The sequence below is a fragment of the Mchenga conophoros genome, linkage group LG11 (genome assembly GCF_057382185.1).
Source record: "Mchenga conophoros isolate Kocher_MC1m ecotype Shallow Benthic linkage group LG11, M_conophoros_male_GT1.1, whole genome shotgun sequence".
Lineage (NCBI taxonomy): Eukaryota > Metazoa > Chordata > Actinopteri > Cichliformes > Cichlidae > Mchenga > Mchenga conophoros.
In genome coordinates, this window is record NC_140536.1 from 8,368,314 (window position 1) to 8,386,139 (window position 17,826).

The 17,826-nt window shown below is 43.1% G+C and overlaps 2 protein-coding genes and 1 long non-coding RNA gene across 3 annotated transcripts; all 3 read left to right on the forward strand.

Annotated features, from left to right (window-relative positions):
• Positions 1–6,335: 6,335 nt before the first annotated feature.
• Positions 6,336–9,339, forward strand: znf576.2 (zinc finger protein 576, tandem duplicate 2). The gene is made up of 4 exons (XM_085290251.1): positions 6,336–6,501; positions 6,588–6,703; positions 8,257–8,400; positions 8,500–9,339. Exons 1-4 carry the CDS (start codon positions 6,357–6,359, stop codon positions 9,337–9,339), a joined length of 1,245 nt encoding a protein of 414 aa, XP_085146377.1. The 5' UTR covers positions 6,336–6,356.
• A 1,035-nt stretch (positions 9,340–10,374) lies between these two features.
• On the forward strand, positions 10,375–11,573 carry LOC146563552 (uncharacterized). Its single transcript, XR_014894256.1, has 3 exons — positions 10,375–10,473; positions 10,747–10,935; positions 11,521–11,573. It is a non-coding gene; the product is annotated as an uncharacterized LOC146563552 (long non-coding RNA).
• A 397-nt stretch (positions 11,574–11,970) lies between these two features.
• Positions 11,971–15,100, forward strand: LOC146563553 (uncharacterized). The gene is made up of 3 exons (XM_085291003.1): positions 11,971–12,083; positions 13,199–13,406; positions 13,507–15,100. Exons 1-3 carry the CDS (start codon positions 11,971–11,973, stop codon positions 14,716–14,718), a joined length of 1,533 nt encoding a protein of 510 aa, XP_085147129.1. The 3' UTR covers positions 14,719–15,100.
• The last annotated feature ends 2,726 nt before the right edge of the window (positions 15,101–17,826 follow it).

Sequence of the window (17,826 nt, forward strand, 5' to 3'; positions counted from 1 at the left end):
TTCCAGTAATAGGTGAGCCGTTTGAAAAAGTAATATTGGATTGTGTGGGTCCCCTGCCAAAAACCAAATCCGGACACCAATACATACTTACAATAATGTGTTCAGCAACAAGGTACCCAGAGGCAATTCCACTACGCACGCTGAAAGCAAAACCGGTGCTAAAAGCACTACTTAAATTTTTCTCTACTTTCGGACTTCCAAAGGTTGTTCAAACAGACCAAGGAACGAATTTCACCTCAAAAATATTTGCACAGGTTGTGGAGGAGTTGCACATAAAACATGTAAAATCCAGTCCATACCACCCGGAAAGTCAAGGTGCTCTGGAAAGATTCCATCAAACCCTCAAAGCTATGCTGCGCAAGTTCTGCGCGGGGTCGGATAGAGAATGGGATGAGGGTCTGCCGTTATTGTTGTTTGCAGTCAGAGAAGTCACTCAGGAATCCTTGGGATTCAGTCCGATGGATCTGGTGTTTGGACACGTGGTCCACGGTCCCCTCCGCCTTCTGAAGGAGAGGTGGTTGTCAGAAACTTCTGAAACTCAGCATAATGTTCTGGATTATGTTAGCGGACTTCGGGAAAAGCTTCACCTTGCATGTCAGTTAGCTCGAGAGAATCTGTCACATACGCAAGCTAAAATGAAAACTCGCTATGATAAAAAAGCTGTTTGCAGAAGTTTTCAGCCGGGAGAGAAAGTGTTGGTGTTGTTGCCTGTGGTAGGGTCCAGCTTATCAGCTCAGTTCGCTGGCCCATATGTGGTGGAACAAAAACTCAGTGACAACAACTATGTGATCCAGACCCCAGACCGCCGGAGAAAGTCTAGGGTTTGTCATATTAATCTGTTAAAATCGTTTCACTCAAGGAGTCCTTCGGGTGCGCCGTCTCCAGTGTGCGCCGCTAGTACTGTTTCTCCCTATGAACCCTCTGATGACGGGCTACTCCAGAAAAGTGAAGCGCTGGGTAGCGGCCGGTTGAAAAATTCGGAGATCTTAAATGATTTAGACACATATTTAGTCCACCTGTCTGAACCCGCTCGAGCTGACATCACTGAGCTGATAGAAAACAACTTATCACTTTTTTCTGATCACCCTCGTCAAACTGCGGTCCTGTGCCACGATATTGATGTGGAAGGACATAAACCGATTAAGCAACATGCTTACCGAGTGAACCCAGTGAAAAGGGCGATAATGCAGAAGGAAGTTGACTATCTCCTAGAACACGGTTTAGCCTTTCCGAGCGCCAGCGCATGGAGTTCGCCGTGTGTGCTAGTACCAAAATCCGACAACACTCCTCGGTTTTGTAATGATTACAGGAAGGTTAACGCTGTTACCAAACCTGATTCATTTCCTCTTCCTAGAATGGAGGATTGTATTGATAGAGTGGGATCGGCATCGTTTGTAACCAAACTTGATTTGTTAAAAGGTTACTGGCAAGTACCTTTAACTCCCAGAGCCTCTGAAATATCTGCTTTTGTTACACCGGACCATTTTCTCCAGTATACGGTTATGCCGTTTGGGTTGCGTAATGCACCCGCTACTTTCCAGCGCCTTATGGCCAAAGTACTGGCGGGCGTGAATAACTGCGATGCCTACCTGGACGATGTTGTCATTTACTCATCCACCTGGTCTGACCACTTACAAACACTCTCTCTTGTTTTCAGCCGTTTTCAGGAGGCCTCGCTTACGTTGAACCTAGCCAAATGTGAATTTGGCAGAGCCACCATCACATATCTGGGAAAACAGGTGGGTCAGGGGCAGATACTGCCGGTGACCGCGAAAATACAGGCGATCGTTGAGTTTCCAGTCCCACAAACGAGAAGGGCGCTGCGCCGATTTCTGGGAATGTGTGGTTATTATAGAGGGTTTTGTAAGAACTTTGCCACTGTCGTCGTTCCTCTCACCGATTTGATCAGTCCGATGAAGCCTTTTGTGTGGACGCCTGTTTGTCAGACTGCTTTCGAGTCTGCGAAAGCATTACTGTGCAGTTCCCCTGTTCTTACGGCCCCGAATTTCATGTCCCCTTTCAAGCTCGAGGTTGACGCTAGTGCGGTTGGTGCAGGAGCTGTCCTTATGCAGGAAGACCATTGCGGCGTGGATCGCCCAATTTGTTACTTCTCAAAAAAATTCAACAAACATCAGATGAACTACAGTACCATTGAAAAGGAAGCCCTTGCCTTGTTGTTAGCCCTACAGCATTTCGAGGTGTATATCGGATCCAGCTCTATCCCTGTTCAAGTGTTCACTGACCATAACCCATTGGTATTTCTCTCCCAGATGCAAAACTCAAATCAGAGACTTATGCGTTGGTCCCTTCTTTTGCAAGACTTCAACCTGCAGATCAAGCATAAGAAAGGGACGGAAAATGTCATCGCGGACGCCCTGTCAAGAGCAATTTTGTAGTTTAGGAATTAAACAATAGGAGGATTGTTTAAATCTTATGGAAGGGGGTGTTACGAATGTGTTTGTTTGTGCAGGTGTTGTGTTTTTTCTATGTTAATTTAGCTGTGCCAGGGCCCTGTTCCGATTGGTGCGTGGATATACTGCCCCGGCGTGATTGGATCCAGCTGGAGGACCCGCCCATAAAAGGCGGCTGGAGTGCTACAGCGGGAGAGGCCCTCGCGTTTCTCCTCATCACCCAGCAGTAGTCCTGTGGTAGCCGCTGGCTGCAGTATACGCTTGAAAGTTGTGGAAGTGGAGTGGGTAGGGGTGAGCTGCCATTTCTTTTGATCACCCGTTTTCTCCTGTTTTGAGTTAGTTAAGGAGGTCAGACTCTGTCTTTATTTTTGACTTTGTTTTGGTAAGGTCAGGGGTGCGGGATTTGTGTAGGTTTGTTTTGTTTATTGTTTTGGCCTTGGCTCACCCTGAAGTGTTGACACTCCCGTTTTGGTTCTCTTTATTCACATTGTAAATAAATCACCTCATATCTAACGGATTGGTTGCGTGTGACTGCTTGGGTCTTGGGGGGGAAGCGAGTGCCTCGCTCATGTTATGGCCTGGCCCTAGACGGGTCGTAACACCATTTATTTTTAGCTCAAAATGACAACATTAACACAATAAAACAGGTCTCCTTCTTAAACAGAAGCCTGTCATGCTTAACTTTTGAGAATATAAGTAAATCTTTCTTTAAAAGAACTCTGTCCTGCTTAACTTAAAATAATAGAAAACAATAGAAAGAAAAATATTCTTGTAACAGTGCACATTTAGTGCATTTAGTACAATTGGCTTCAGTTGAGGTATTATTTCAGCTTTTCTAATGCTAATCAGCTGCTCCTGTTTGTAAACCCGCTTGTTCCCATGATTACGCATCTTAACTCATCATCATTATTCATCTATGTATTACTTTTATGTATTAGTCATCTATTTTTAATCATCTATCCTTGCAGTTGTTTATTACACAAAATAAATTATATTATCACACTTCTGGCCACATAGCGCTGATATTCACTGCACATGCCCATATTAACTTTTTCCAGCCAGGTGTTTTCCTTTTCCCATTCTTCCCTTTCTCTGAGGGGAACAAACATTGCTGCTCTAATGCTGGGCTTACACTGTGCGGTTTTAGGCCCATTTTGAGCCGATTTTTGAGTGATCTTCATCGTGCATCGTGTAGTATACGTGGGGTAACGAGAAGCGATTAACACCTCACGACCAGCTCCCGATCATCAATCGCTCGTGAGGGTCTCATCACAGCCGCTCACACTGCTCGCGCGCAAACACGTAAACGTTGGTGTAAAAGATGGAGCAGCACGGCTGTGCAGCCTGTGATCTGGACACAAGCGATGGAGGCACAACTTGTAGAACTTTTCAAAGCTCATCCGAGCCTTTTCGATGTGGCATCACAAAATTATCACGACCACAACAACCGTGAAAATAGTGGGATTTACACTGCTGCTCAATCACAGCTGCCTGATTAATGTTTTTCATTAGCAATTTAGCAAAGTTGATGGTGGTGGTGTGTGTGTCTGTGTGAGTGTAATGCTGGGCTTACACTGTGCGATTTTTGGCCCATTTTGAACCGATTTTTGAGTCGTGCGACCGATTTGGCGATCGGCCCGATTTTGGCCTTCATCGTGCGTCGTGTAGTATACGTGGGGTAACGAGACGCGATTAACACCTCACGACCAGCTCCCGATCATCAATCGCTTGGTCGTGAGGGTGTCACCGCAGTTTGTCACACTGCGCACGCGCAAACACAAATGTCAGTGAAAAAGACGGAGCAGCACAGCAGTGCAGCGTGTGATCTGGACACAAGCGATGGAGGCACAACTTGTAGAACTTTGGAAAGCTCATCCGAGCCTTTTCGATGTGGCCTCACAAAATTATCACGACCACAACAACCATGAAAACAGTTGGATTTACACTGCTGCTCAATCACAGCTGCCTGATCAATGTTTTTCATTAGCAATTTAGCAAAGTTGATGGTGGTGGTGGTGTGTCTGTGTGAGTGAAAGACAGAGGGAGAGCGCGACAGATTTTCTGTTATAACCTTCATTTTATGGAGGCACAGTGTGAGCACTCAGGTCGCATCAGAGCATCGGGCCGTATAGTGTGAGACCTGCATCGTGACCTACCAACTTCTAACCCCTGCGAGTCAATCGTGCAGTTTGAGCAGGAGCTGAATAACGCGACTGAAAAAATCGCACAGTGTCTGCCCAGCTTTAGGTGTACTGTCGTCCGAGACTTGCACCGCAGTGTCGGCGTTTGTTTCCCTGTTGGCCATGCTTCTTGTTGTGGTCATCTGTTGTCTTCCGGTATTTTCTCCGTAAGCGACCTTTCCTCGACCAATGAGATGAGCGGTAATCTGAATTGTCATACTCGAATTGTCATAAGTGTGCTGTCAGCTCATTGGTCACAAATCAGGAGAGGGGCTGGGAATTATGTTTTCAAACAAAGCGTTAATTCCATTAACATTTATAGACTACTTTTGATTCTCACTGTATTACGGGACAAAGTGCGTCCCTTATTAGCTCAATACGGGACGTGTACTTTTGTTTCGAAATACGGGACGATTCCGTTTTTTAAGGGACGGTTGGCAACCCTACACACGAGCAATGATGGGTCTCAGCTAGGATCGCAAAGTTTCAGACGTTTTTCCTCTTTGAAGAAAATCCTCAGGGCCCTTGGCTTGCTCATTCATATTGTGAAGGTCTTCAAAAACAAAGATGAAGACCTCTCTTGCAGTTCATGGCATCATTGCAAACAGTCTCACACAGTAGAGGAACTGACAAAAGCTGAGATTGTTGTGATCAAAAGTGTGCAGAAGGAAATGTTTGAGGAGGAACTTGCCTGTATTGCCAATCCGGTCGTTAAGTGATGATGTGACGAATCCTACTTCCGGGCCTAAAGTAGTCTGCGTTTAATATGGCTTTTGCGTTGTTAACATGTTTAATGTTTTGTATTTTATTCTATTTAATCTCAAAAAGCTCCTAAAACAGTCAGTGATCACTGTTGACCTCCCTCGGCTTTTATTACCGCTAATCATTTATTTAAGCTCAGTTTTTAAAACCTTAGGATGTAACTACAGCCCAACCCATGCAGCAGTATATGAATTTCCATAAACATAGCTGAGTTGCAGGTTGAGTCCCTGTCCCGCCACGTGTTCTTGTTTTGGTGACGCAAGACGATTGGTAGTCTACAGTGGGCCAGCGCTCCTATTGGGCCAGAGTCTACCGAATCTACAGTCACCGTAGTCTCCGGGCCAATGAAAAGACGTAACTGTCTGCAGTCACCGTAAACTTTTCGGTACCGTAGACGCGACATCTAGAGGTAATGGCTTGTAGCGAATTATTTGCCTTTCGTTTAGGTCTTAGCTTGTTTCGTATTGATTCGCGGCAGATGCATGTAAACGTCACAAGATAAGTTTAAAATAAATAAATAAATTGGTATGTAAAAAAGGGGGACATGGAAACTCAGCGGTCCTCTCTGGGAGTCGGTGTCAGCGCCAACCTGTAAACTAGTATTGAGCTAGCATGGTACTTTTGTTATTAACGTTAACGTAAACGTTTAGCTAAGGCGGTTATCTGTAATTGAAACAGCCTCAATTTACCGCGTGGATATATCAATGCTTTTTTTAGTGAAGTGTATGCTGTATAGAGGTTTCACGGCCTTTGGCTTTTATACGCTGATGATTCTAAAGACTGTTGCATTGGCGTTATTTCAACCAACCTAATCAGTAAGGCGATTATTTTTCTGTATAGTCAGCTGTTGAACTTAACGTAATGAGCACATATCTGCGTTTCTGGCGCTGTTATGTTTCCCGCTGTCTATTAAACTAGTGTTTGTTCCACGTGGTAATTAAACTTTGTTTCGTGTCTTGTTTGTTTTTAAATTGACTCCAGGAAGAACAGGGAACATCGCACCATGGACTCGGAGATCTTGAACATAGAGGAGATCGTGATGGGACGGGGCTTGCCGGATCCACCACCCGAGGCTCCCCCGGAAAAGCCGGCAGAACCATACAAACCCATCACTCTGAATGGACCTCCGGCTCCCTCGGTTCATTCCTGTGAGTGATGCAGCGATCATACCTTTTAAATCAGCTTCCTAAAAGCAACAACACATAATAAATTTGACATTCTGTTGTGGATTCAGACCAGCATGAAAACCTGCAGTGCTTCCAATGCTTCATCACGTTCTGCAGTGCAAAAGCCAAGGAGAGACACATGAAGAAGAGCCACCGGGAGGAATACAAGCAGCAGCTTCAGCAGGTGAGAAGAACAGAGTGTGTCATTTTTAACTAAATTGATGACCTTTTTGTGTCTTAATCTATTCACCAGAGTTCAACCCTGCTCAATGATGGATAGTTGGGATTTTTCTTTTTAATTTCTTTCCAATTTTGCAATAATGAAACTTAAAACTGTAGATTTGAGGGTTTTTTGTGGTTTTAGCTGCCATTGACCCATAAACAAAGTCCTCCTTTGATAAAGTTACTCTAAGAAATAGGGATGTTCCAGTTTATGTTGAAGAACATCGATCTGTAAAAACACCCCATGTGTTTGAGAACAATTTATCAAGAGTAATCACTTTCTCAAGTCACTAGATCATCCTTTACGTTCAGCCTATGTGTGTAGCATCTTGCACCAAGCAGAATATTGCACACATTGCCCTGGTGTTGCAAATGTTAGCATTCCGAGGGCTAGTAATGTCCCATTTGTGTTCGCCTCATTAGTTGCTTCGCACGTTACATTACGTGCTGTTATGGTGCTTTTGTCCATTAGTGATCTTCTGTATCATGCCATCTGGAAATCCCTGTGCACCCTTTTTTGTCATGTAAAAGCCTGCACAATCAGACTTCCTCAGTCCATCCTCATTCATTTTGAAAATGGCTGCAGCAAAAAAAAATCGGGACGTGTCCAACCCACTGTAACAACACCGTAGTGTAGCTTACACTATATAGTCTAAGGAGCTTGGAAAGAAAAGCATCTGGACTTCTTTAAATTGCTTGAAGACGTTTCACCTCTCATCTGAGAAGCTTTTTCAGTTCTAGGGTCAGATGGTGGGGAGTAGATTTTAAGCCCTATGGGAGTGTCTCTTCCCCCCCCCCAAGAGGGTTATGGACCCCCATATTGATGATTTACGTAATCACGTGAACCAAGGTGTGAAAACGGGTGTGGATCACAATCAGCCAAGGTTACGGGTGAACCCACTGTGAAACCTAGCCTCACCCTGTCATGTGACTTACTGAGGTCAAATGGCCAAGAATGTGAGTCGGTGTTAAGGGAAGGGATCTCCAAACTGGATTATAGATGGCAGACAGTGTCGTAAGCCACCGCCTCTGTTCAAAAATGGTCTTTCACAGTGGGCATAGATGGCTTCTTTCAAACCATCTGTCTTTTGAGGATGCCAATGTTCACATTTTGGATAGAGAAGACAGATGGTTAGGGGGCCCATTGTCCCTCTTGGGGGGGGGGGGGGGGGGGTGACACTCCCACAGGGCTTAAATCTGTGAGTCTCCACCATTTGACCCTAGAACTGAAGAAGCTTCTCAGATGAGAGGTGAAACGTCTTCAAGCAACTTAAAGAAATCCAGACGTTTTTCTTTCCAAGCTCTTTAGACGACGATGACCTGGACGACTGAGAACCTTCACAGACATACTTACACTATATAGCTTTTACATTATACACTCAAGGTGCCAGATTCCAGTTGAGTGAGTAGAAGCCCATTTTTCTCTCAAAGAGCGTTCACAACTCCATGTCCCTGATAGCAGCTTTAGGTTTTAAATGTTTCTCCTCCCCGTTCTTTTTGGTCATCTTTTCTCAGGGAAACACATTGTTCACATGCTACGTGTGCAACTGCACATTTCTGTCATCTGAGGAACTGACGCAGCATCAGCCAACACACAGCAAGGATGACAAGCCCTTCAAATGTGTTCACTGCAAAGAGAGCTTTAAAACGTTCTCTGAAGTGAGTATAATTTAGAACATACTGCCGAATGAATCAGTTTCTAGCTTTATGTATTTGTGCTTAACCTGTTGCATAACCATTTACTTCTCTCCTGTCTAGCTCAGATCCCATAGAAGACAGGTGTGTCCAGAGAAACAGATGGTTTGTAAAGATTGCAATGAAACGTTCCGTAGTGCCGGACTGCTGCGTGCTCATCGCCTGACCCAGCATCCACACCCAGATGTCGAGACTACAGAACAGCCAGAGGATTCTACAAAAACTCATCGCTGTAAGAAGTGCGGCCAGGGATTTGAAGCTGAATCAGAGCTGATGGCACACCAGGAGAAATACCCCGAAGGTCAGCAGTGCAACGGCAGCACTTCATCTGTCAAGAAACGCGGACGGCTTGCCAAGGCCGAAGACCCGGCAGGTGCTGAGAAAAAGGGAAAGCGGAAAAAGAAAGAGGAAGCAGACATTAACGAGGAGACCGTGAAGGCCGGCAGCACATCAGACGCGATGGCAACCCCAGCGGAAGAAAAAGGGAAAGCAGGCGGAGCAAAGCGTGGCCGTCCCTCGAAGGTGACAGCAAAGTCAGAAACGGAAGATAAAACTCCCGAGGACGAGAGTCAGGCTTCAGCAAAGGAGAAGAAACCTAAAGCAGAGCCGACCCCACCCCGTCAGCACCCGTGCCCCGAGTGCGACCTCACATTCCCCCGCTCGATTCAGCTCTGCGCTTACAAGAAGAAGAAGCATGCCCCAAGGAAAGCCCACCCCTGCGAAGAATGTGAAGAGAGCTTTGCCCGTCCAGAGCAGCTGGATGCCCATATTTCCCGGGCGCACGCCAATGGCCGATTTGCCTGTCCGACCTGCGGGGAGAGCTTTGGCCGAGAGCGCACATTGAAAGCTCACCAGAAAAGTCACCCAGAGGAAAAGCATGAAAACACAAGTGGAAAAAGATGATTCAGAAACTAAGTGAGACAAATTAGATAGAATTCAACACTGCATACTTAAGAAATTGTTTTCATTACAGGGTTTGGGCTACATCACTGAAAATGAGGTACAAGTTCTTGGAAGTGATGAGATCAAGGTTGAAGAGAACAGTTCGAATCAACCACTGACTGCATCCACTAGTCAAAATAGACAGACTGCAAGCGTGCAGCCGCTGCATCATCGCAATACTGTTCCGGTGAAAGAGGAAAGCAGCCTCATAGTGAATGATGTTCCAGCCACAAATGGCAGCAGACACATCCGCTGGAATGTAGAGGCACTTAGTGAAAATACAGTCATCCCAAGTAAGTATTAAGGTTTCTCAACCAATATGTAATTATAAAACTATTGATTTCTGCAGTCTGTATACCACCTGGCACAGTATCTCTTGATTTCTTTTGTAAATCAACGTCCCATAACCTCAGATTCAGAAATGATTGACTGTGAGATCGGCACAAAGACAGCACAGCCGGAGACAAGTTCCAAATTAAATATCAACAAAGCAGATGTTCCTGGTGCTTTGTTGCCTTCCATTCCCTCTACGTTAGAGGGATCTCCCGAAGACCAAGTCGTCTTTGAGCTGGAGTCAATTACCACGAGTGTTGAAGAAGTAATGAAGGAAAGAGGGCTCCATGGAGGAACGGAACAAGATAAGGTGATGGACCAGTCTCCAGGCCTCATACTGGAGAAGTTCCTTACTTCTAGACAGAGAGCGACTGCTGAAAAGGAGCAGTGCCTGATGATGGCAAGCGACAATCAAGCACAGGTGAGACGCTTGCAGTACCAGCTATGTTAGATAGAATTCAACACTGCATACTTAGGACTTGTTTTCATTACAGGGTTTGGGCTACATCACTGAAAATGAGGTACAAGTTCTTGGAAGTGATGAGATCAAGGTTGAAGAGAACAGTTCGAATCAACCACTGACTGCATCCACTAGTCAAAATAGACAGACTGCAAGCGTGCAGCCGCTGCATCATCGCGATATAAGGACTGTTCTGGTGAAAGAGGAAAGCAGCCTCATAGAGAATGATGTTCCAGCCACAAATGGCAGCAGACACATCCGCTGGAATGTAGAGGCACTTAGTGAAAATACAGTCATCCCAAGTAAGTATTAAGGTTTCTCAACCAATATGTAATTATAAAACTATTGATTTCTGCAGTCTGCATACCACCTGGCACAGTATCTCTTGATTTCTTTTTTTTTAAATCAAATGTTACTTTTTTGAGAGTAACAGGATTTCTAATTATTGGATAAACCAAAGTTTAGCTGTTGTCACCTCTGATTCCACTCATGGCTAATCACCTTCTGGCTAATGAGTATAACTCTTGGAAAACCACTGTGCCATGTTAAATCATGTTCTTTGATTTGTATTTTAGCAGTAGAGGTTGGGGAGAGGACAACGGACTGTTGCATCTTACCAGAGTTCAACACCAGCCAGTGTATTTTCTATCCAATAAAGGAGGAGGAGAGAGAGGTCCTAGTAGAATCTGCTGGGACCAGCAGAAACCCAGAGGGATCCCACGATGCAAATCAGACAGAAAGTCAAACAGCTGATTGTGATATACGTGAGTAACTCACTCGACCTCCACCTCCACTTACTTTGAAATCCACCATTTTTAATCCTCAGTCGTAAAAGGCTGATGGGGTATTGTCATCACCCTGCTGGATGGGCGGGTGGGCAGCGTTGACCCCTAAGTCTGTGAATAATTGCATAGTAGCTTCAAAGTGATACCACAGGTTTATTTGCTAAAAACCTTGGATGAGTTTGGATCTTGGTGACCTTGGCCTAAAGTTCAGAGGTCAGGTTTTCTGAAAATCTGGTCAATGCAGTAACTTGAGAATGTAGGGATGAGGATTTTCAAATTATTACTGTCAGTGCAGCTACTAAAAATTGTGGATGAGTTAAAATCTCAGTGACCAAGGTCAGAGTAAGTTCTGAAAGTTTTGTGATTGTGATGACAAGGACCACATAAGATTTTCAAATTGATGACATAGGTGTGTCTACTAGCAGGTTGAGGGGTTGCACTGACGATCGCCAGTATTTTTCAGTTATAGAAATGGTAGAGACTTGACTTTATCGATTTCTATATTTGGTATTCTCCAAATACTACTTAAAGGCTTATATATTAATTTTGAGTCTGTTTAAACAGGTGAATCGATCCATTCTGTACCAGACTATCAGGAAACAAGAGTCGAAGGTCTTTTTTCAGATCCTGAGGTCATCGAGCAACAAGGTTTGTTCCCTTTTGTGGAATGATTAGTATTTATATTTGAGAGATTTTCTTAAGCTGTTTATTGATGATGTCAATAAAACTTAAGATGATCCTCTTACATAATAAATCTGTCCTTTAGCTGTGTCGGACTCTGAGTGGCAGCACCTCAGAGTCATAGTGAATGATGTTCCAGCCACAAATGGCTGGAACATCCATTTGTGGCTGTTCTTGCCATTGCCAGTGTGTGAATGGGTGAATGACTGAATGTAGTGTAAAGCGCTTTGGGGTCCTTAGGGACTGAGTAAAGCGCTATACAAATGCAGGCCATTTACCATTCACCTACCAGATCTTCGTGAGTTTCTCCTCCAAAGTCCCGATGAAGAGGATATGGGTGGCTTTGAATTGTCAGATCCTCAGCTTGATTCAGAAGCAGAAGTAATGGCCTATTTCTCCAAGAACTCGGCCATCAGTGCACAACAGTCGGATCACTCATCGCAAAGGTACAGTAAGACCTTCTTTGAGTCTACAAAACTATTATCCATAGAAATAACTAGGGCAGGGCAATATGGCCAAGAATATTCATCACGATATATATTTGAAAATTTGCGATAATGATATAACTGATGATATAATTTACGCAAGACAAAACTTTTTACAAAACTACTTTACAACTCCGCAACTTTGATGGTTTTTTTGCACTATTAATGCATTTTCACTTAAACGGGCAGCTGTTTTTATTTTTATTTATTTATTTATTTTTATGTGCATTAAAGCTACATAAAAATTTAACAGTGAAAATGCAATTTTTTTTTGCTGGCAGTTTAACCAAAAGGCATTTCCAGTGGAAATTGGCCGACATATCCTCAGCGTAACCATGCATAGTATCCACAAAACTTAAAAAGAGGTTATACACACACAATACGGTAATATTATGTTGAAGCACAGTACGTATCACTCCGCGAGGTTCCTGCCTACGGTAGCCGTAATGCTCTGACAATCCATCAAGCTGTGCGGCTTCATAGCTTAGCAAAGTTGTACTAAAACATTTTTTACAGATTTTTGAGCGCCGTGTACCACATAAAATCTGTTTGAGGTCAGTAATCACAACCAGAATTCATACATAAGAATTATAAGGGGCACTGTCGATTTTTTATTTATTTTTTTCTTCAGAAAATCAAAGGATTTTAAGAGCAACTTATTTTCCGTAAAACACGGTAATAACAATGGCCCGCTTGCATGCTCTACCAAAAATTGTGCTTTGTTGTGTATCTGATGGACGAAAGCCAAACCAGTTCCACACCACTGAAGTTGCAGCATTTTAACAAACCAGGTCTGGTTCATCTGTTTCATTCAACGATCCGCTTTCGCCCTTCCCATTCTCCGTTGCTGCCATGCTTTTTCTGCCATGTACGTATAATTTCTTATCTTCTTATCATTTTCTTATCGTTGCCCGACATCATACCGGTATTACCGTGAATGGTATGATATGGCCCAGCCCTAGAAATAACTCTAAATATCTTTCTTTTTTTTTTTTTTTCTATTATTGCTGTTGTTCCTCTGTTACATACATGTAAGATTTGCTCTTGATGTTCTTTTGACTTTATTCCCCCCTTAGTTTGCCAACATCCGTGATCCCGTCTAATGCACCAAGAGATGGCAACAGAACCAGAGAGCCCATTGATTACTTCTCTAAGTACTTTGGTTGGGATACCTGGGTAGAACTTGCCAACTGTACAAATAAACTGTCCAACATGCCTGACGCTGTCACGGCCAGGGAAGTTGCACGCTTTGTTGGGATCCACATCGCAATGGGAACTTTGAAGGTTTGTATTTCTGCCTGTCTGATTACTGAAATTATTACCTCATTTTTGGTTAGATGCTAAAACCTAATTTTATTTTTTTTTTCTATTGTTACTTTCTTAGTTTCCCAGTGCAAAGCTCTACTGGGAAGACTTGACTAAGGTGCCGTTGATTGCTGAAGCCATCCCGTTGTCCCGTTTCCTCGAGCTGTCTCGCACGCTGAAGCTGACTTCTTCAAAGTATCCAGCCAACGCTAATCCCCACAAAGGAACTTGTGATAGTGATCAATGTGGTGATGAGGCAAATGGCTCAGATGGTTCAAAACAGGCTGATCCCCTGTGGAAAGTTCATCCATTATTGTGTCGTTTCAAAGCAGGGTGCCAGTCATTAAGACGAGAGGGCGATTATGCAGTTGACCAATATCCACTTCCTCTCACTGGGAAGGTGCACAACAACAAACTGTCTCTCTACAGCACTGCTTTAATTGGATTTGACGGCTTACTCTTACATGTCGATCTTAAGGTGGATCTCTCAGACAAAGAAGGTGCTGTAGAAAAAATGGTCCCCAAAGGTAGTATGGTGTTCCTTTGCAAACAGGAACTGTCCACCCCTGTGATGCTCGAACGCCTTTTAGCTGCTGGGGTTCATGGAGCAGGCAGGGTGGGAGGGGCTCGAGGACAGATCGGTGATGAGTTTGTGAGCTCAGATGGGAAGTTGATGCTGCGCAGATCCCATTGTGGCTTCATACTTTCTACTGCGGGAAATGGCCAAAGGAGCGCGGCCTTTCTCATTGAAAACTTTGAGAAAGCCCAGATGTCGGCCCGTCTCCACAGAGAACTGAAAAATCTTTATGCAATTCCCCTCACGGCCTCTGCACCAAGCTGCTGGCCCCAAGCAGTGCTCTGGTACCTCACGGATCTGGCTTTGGTAAACTCCTGGCTCCTGTATCGACAGGATTTCAGAGCATCCGTGCCACCTTTGACTCTCATGGCTTTCAGATTGGAAGTGTCTAAGGCTTTGATCTTCTCTAGTAGCTCGGATACCCAAGACTCAGTTCCTCCCCAGCCGCCGGCAGCAGAGGTTCACACAACAAATGAAACCCGCAGTCCCATCCTGGTGGAGGAGAGTCCTCTGCCAGACGCAGCCACACGATATGACGGTTCAGGTCACTGGCCGGAGCAGCTTGGAGAGGGAGAGGGGGGCAGGTGCCGTTTTGGGGACTGTCAGAGGACATCACGAGTGTTATGCCTCAAGTGCTGTGTCTTTCTTTGTATCTCACGTAACCACAACTGCTTTTTGAATTTCCATAATCAGGGAAGTTTGGGAAAAGAGTAGTATCTGCTACAGAATTTACCAATCTCTGATTGTAACTGTGTTTTTGGTGTAGGGAAACTCACTGCCTTTCACTGTCATGCTTTTATAGGGCTGTTGTGATGCATTTTAAAAAAATCTTAATATGTCATTTAGGAGTTGTAAAAAATGAATTTGCCTTCAGAAAGAAAAAAAGACTCAGAGCCACACACTGTGCTGGAAAAGAAGTGTAAAAAGTTGTTTGTTTTTTTCACTGTGGCCATCATGATACTTTTGCCCTCAACTATTTATTTTCACCTGATCTAGTTTACATTCTACAGTGAGCTTATTTTTTGGCTCCGAGTTTTATTATTAAAGTATCATTTATTTGAGTTTTAGAAAACAATAAAGGACAAATGTTCATTTATTCATTTGAGGACTGCTTACAAGTACAAAAGAAAAATGTGCCAAAACATATTAAAGCTCTTTTGTACTGAAATAACCAAGTAGGACACAGTACTGCAACAATAACAGAAATTAAAGAGCATCGGTCACTAGACCATCTTCCACTAATGCCGCGTAACAATAGTGAAAACTGAAATGACTAAAAGAAAATCTATACTAGCACACAGTCGATGCATGCCTGTATGAGGTTTGAAATACAGTATATTACAGAGTACTGTACAAACTGGTGGAAAAAATTAATTCAAGTTACAAAAACACATCAAAATGGCCAATCCATGACTGATTTTTTTTTTTTTTTTTTTTTTTTTAATCCAGGTATGCTTTTAATGCATTGGAAGTGGGTTTGGGTCATTGTCATGCTGAACAATTAAGCAATTGCCAATCAGAATATTTTCCGGTGGTATTACATGGTGAGAACAAAAACAATCTGATGGTACTGATGCTGCATTCATAATTCAGTCAATGTTGATAAAATTGGGGCGATCATGGCTCAAGAGTTGGCAGTTTGTCTTGTAATCGGAAGGTTACCAGTTTGAGCCCCAGCTCGGACAGTCTCGGCCGTTGTGTCATTGGGCAAGACACTTCACCTGTTGCCTACTGGTGGTGGTCAGAGGGCCCGGTGGCACCAGTGTCTGGCAGCCTCGCCTCTGTCAGTGCGCCCCAGGGTGGCTGTGGCTACAATGTAGCTTGCCATCACCAGTGTGTGAATGGGTGGATGACTGAATGTAGTGTAAAGCGCTTTGGGGTCCATAGGGACTAAGTAAAGCGCTATACAAATATAGGCCATTCAAATCACCAATGCTGTCAGTTAAATTTTGGACTAGACCATGACAAAGCCTTCACTGATTTTCAGGCCAGTAACTTGACATACCTCAGCCCTTTTTCCCTGTTTCCCTTCCTTATGAATGGCTTCTTGGCAGCCAGGCTTTCACTGAGACCATTTTTGATGAGATTGAACAGTAGATTGATGAAGTCAAGGGCCAAATCCACCACTAAGGATGTCACTTTTAGATACTGTTTGTCTGTTATTTAAAAGCGCTTTGTGAAGAATTATTATAGTTTTCATTTTCAAATTCGTTTTATTTGTATTTCGTTTTGACTTTTTGTTTTTATTTAGATTAGTTTCATTTAGTTTTCAGAGTGGATTTTCTTGTTTCAGTTTAGCTTTTACTGTTTATAAATCTTTAGTTTTTGATATTTTTTATGAGTTTAGGTGTAAGCATTAGAGTTTGTTAATTATTAGTATTCGTTAGAGACAAGATTTCAGAAAATTATTATAATAAAAAACATTTTCTTTAGATTTTATTTCATGTTAAAGAGTTTTACAATAGCTCACACATTTTCTTTTTAAATCTAGTTTTAATTTTTAATTGCCTTAAAAAATTGTTGCATCTAGTTTTAGTTTAGTTTTAGTTTAGTAATAATAACCTTGTTTGGGAATTACCTAGTTGGTGCAATATAAATTGGTCCTTTGCTAAGTTTTCTGTTTTCTCTATACACAAAATCACAAAATCGTCACTCTGCAAATCCGATGAACATCGGTGATGTTCAATTTTGGGAGCTCTTGTAGGCAGCGAGTGTAGAACGTCGCCATGGTTTAACCGCACCGGAAGCACTGGAGCAGGACTACATAGAACGCGGAAGTGTTAGTGCAAGTAGTCCATTGGTCATTATTTTATAATCATTTAGAGTGAGCTACTTTTTATATTTAAAACTGGAATTTAACCATTATTTAAACTTTTCTGTCTAGATTTTATCACTCCTGGGAGAGAACCCCAGTTTGCGTGTTCTGCTTGACCTATCGGGGGAGGACAAAGATCTGACAGCCAGTTTAATTGCTGGGGTTCTCAGGCCAAGCTATTCTGTCCTTGGGAGCAACAGAAGAGTTAGAGAGGAGCTGATGGTGGTCAAATTTCGGGAATTTCTCCAGTGTGTCGAAAGTAAGCAGAAATTCACATAATGTAGTCTGGCCATGAAACAATTCGGGACACTAAAGTAAAACTTTGTCTTTTTATGTCACATGTGCGCACACAAAACAGGAATAAAGATGTATGATAGCTTACAACTGACAAGCAAGGCAAAGACAGAACCTCTGTATTTTTTATAAAAACATTAGCCATCATTTAGTTGTTAGCTCAAGCTTTAACTATTTTAGTGTCCCCAGGTTAACGGTGGTTTTTCTTTGTTTTTAGATGAAGAGCTGAGAGACTCACTTGGAGAAAGGACTCTTACCAAGGATGAAGAGGCATTTGTGAAGGCTTTGAGGCCTGGTCACATCTTGGCTTTTGCCACCGGGAGCAGCAAGGTTCCAGCCATAGGTTTTCAACCAGCTCCTAAAATAACATTCATTCACGATGAAAGCAAACATCTCCCGATTGCACACACATGTGCAAATGAGCTTCAGCTTTTTGTGAATGAAACAACAATGGCTGATGATGATGCTTTTCATTACTGCTTCTTAGTAGCACTCATGAATGGAGCTTTATTCAGCACCATCTAAACATGTTCCAAAAAAAGTGAAATTAAAATGGTGGGTTTGTTAACTCTAATCCTGTTCATTAATTGTAGTTTCAAGTAACTTTGCTTCATACAAGATAGTTGAAATGTAATAATTTTCAAAGCTTCAATAGATTTATAAAAATGCTAACTCTGTATTTTCAACGACAAATCAATAAAGTCACTGGTGTA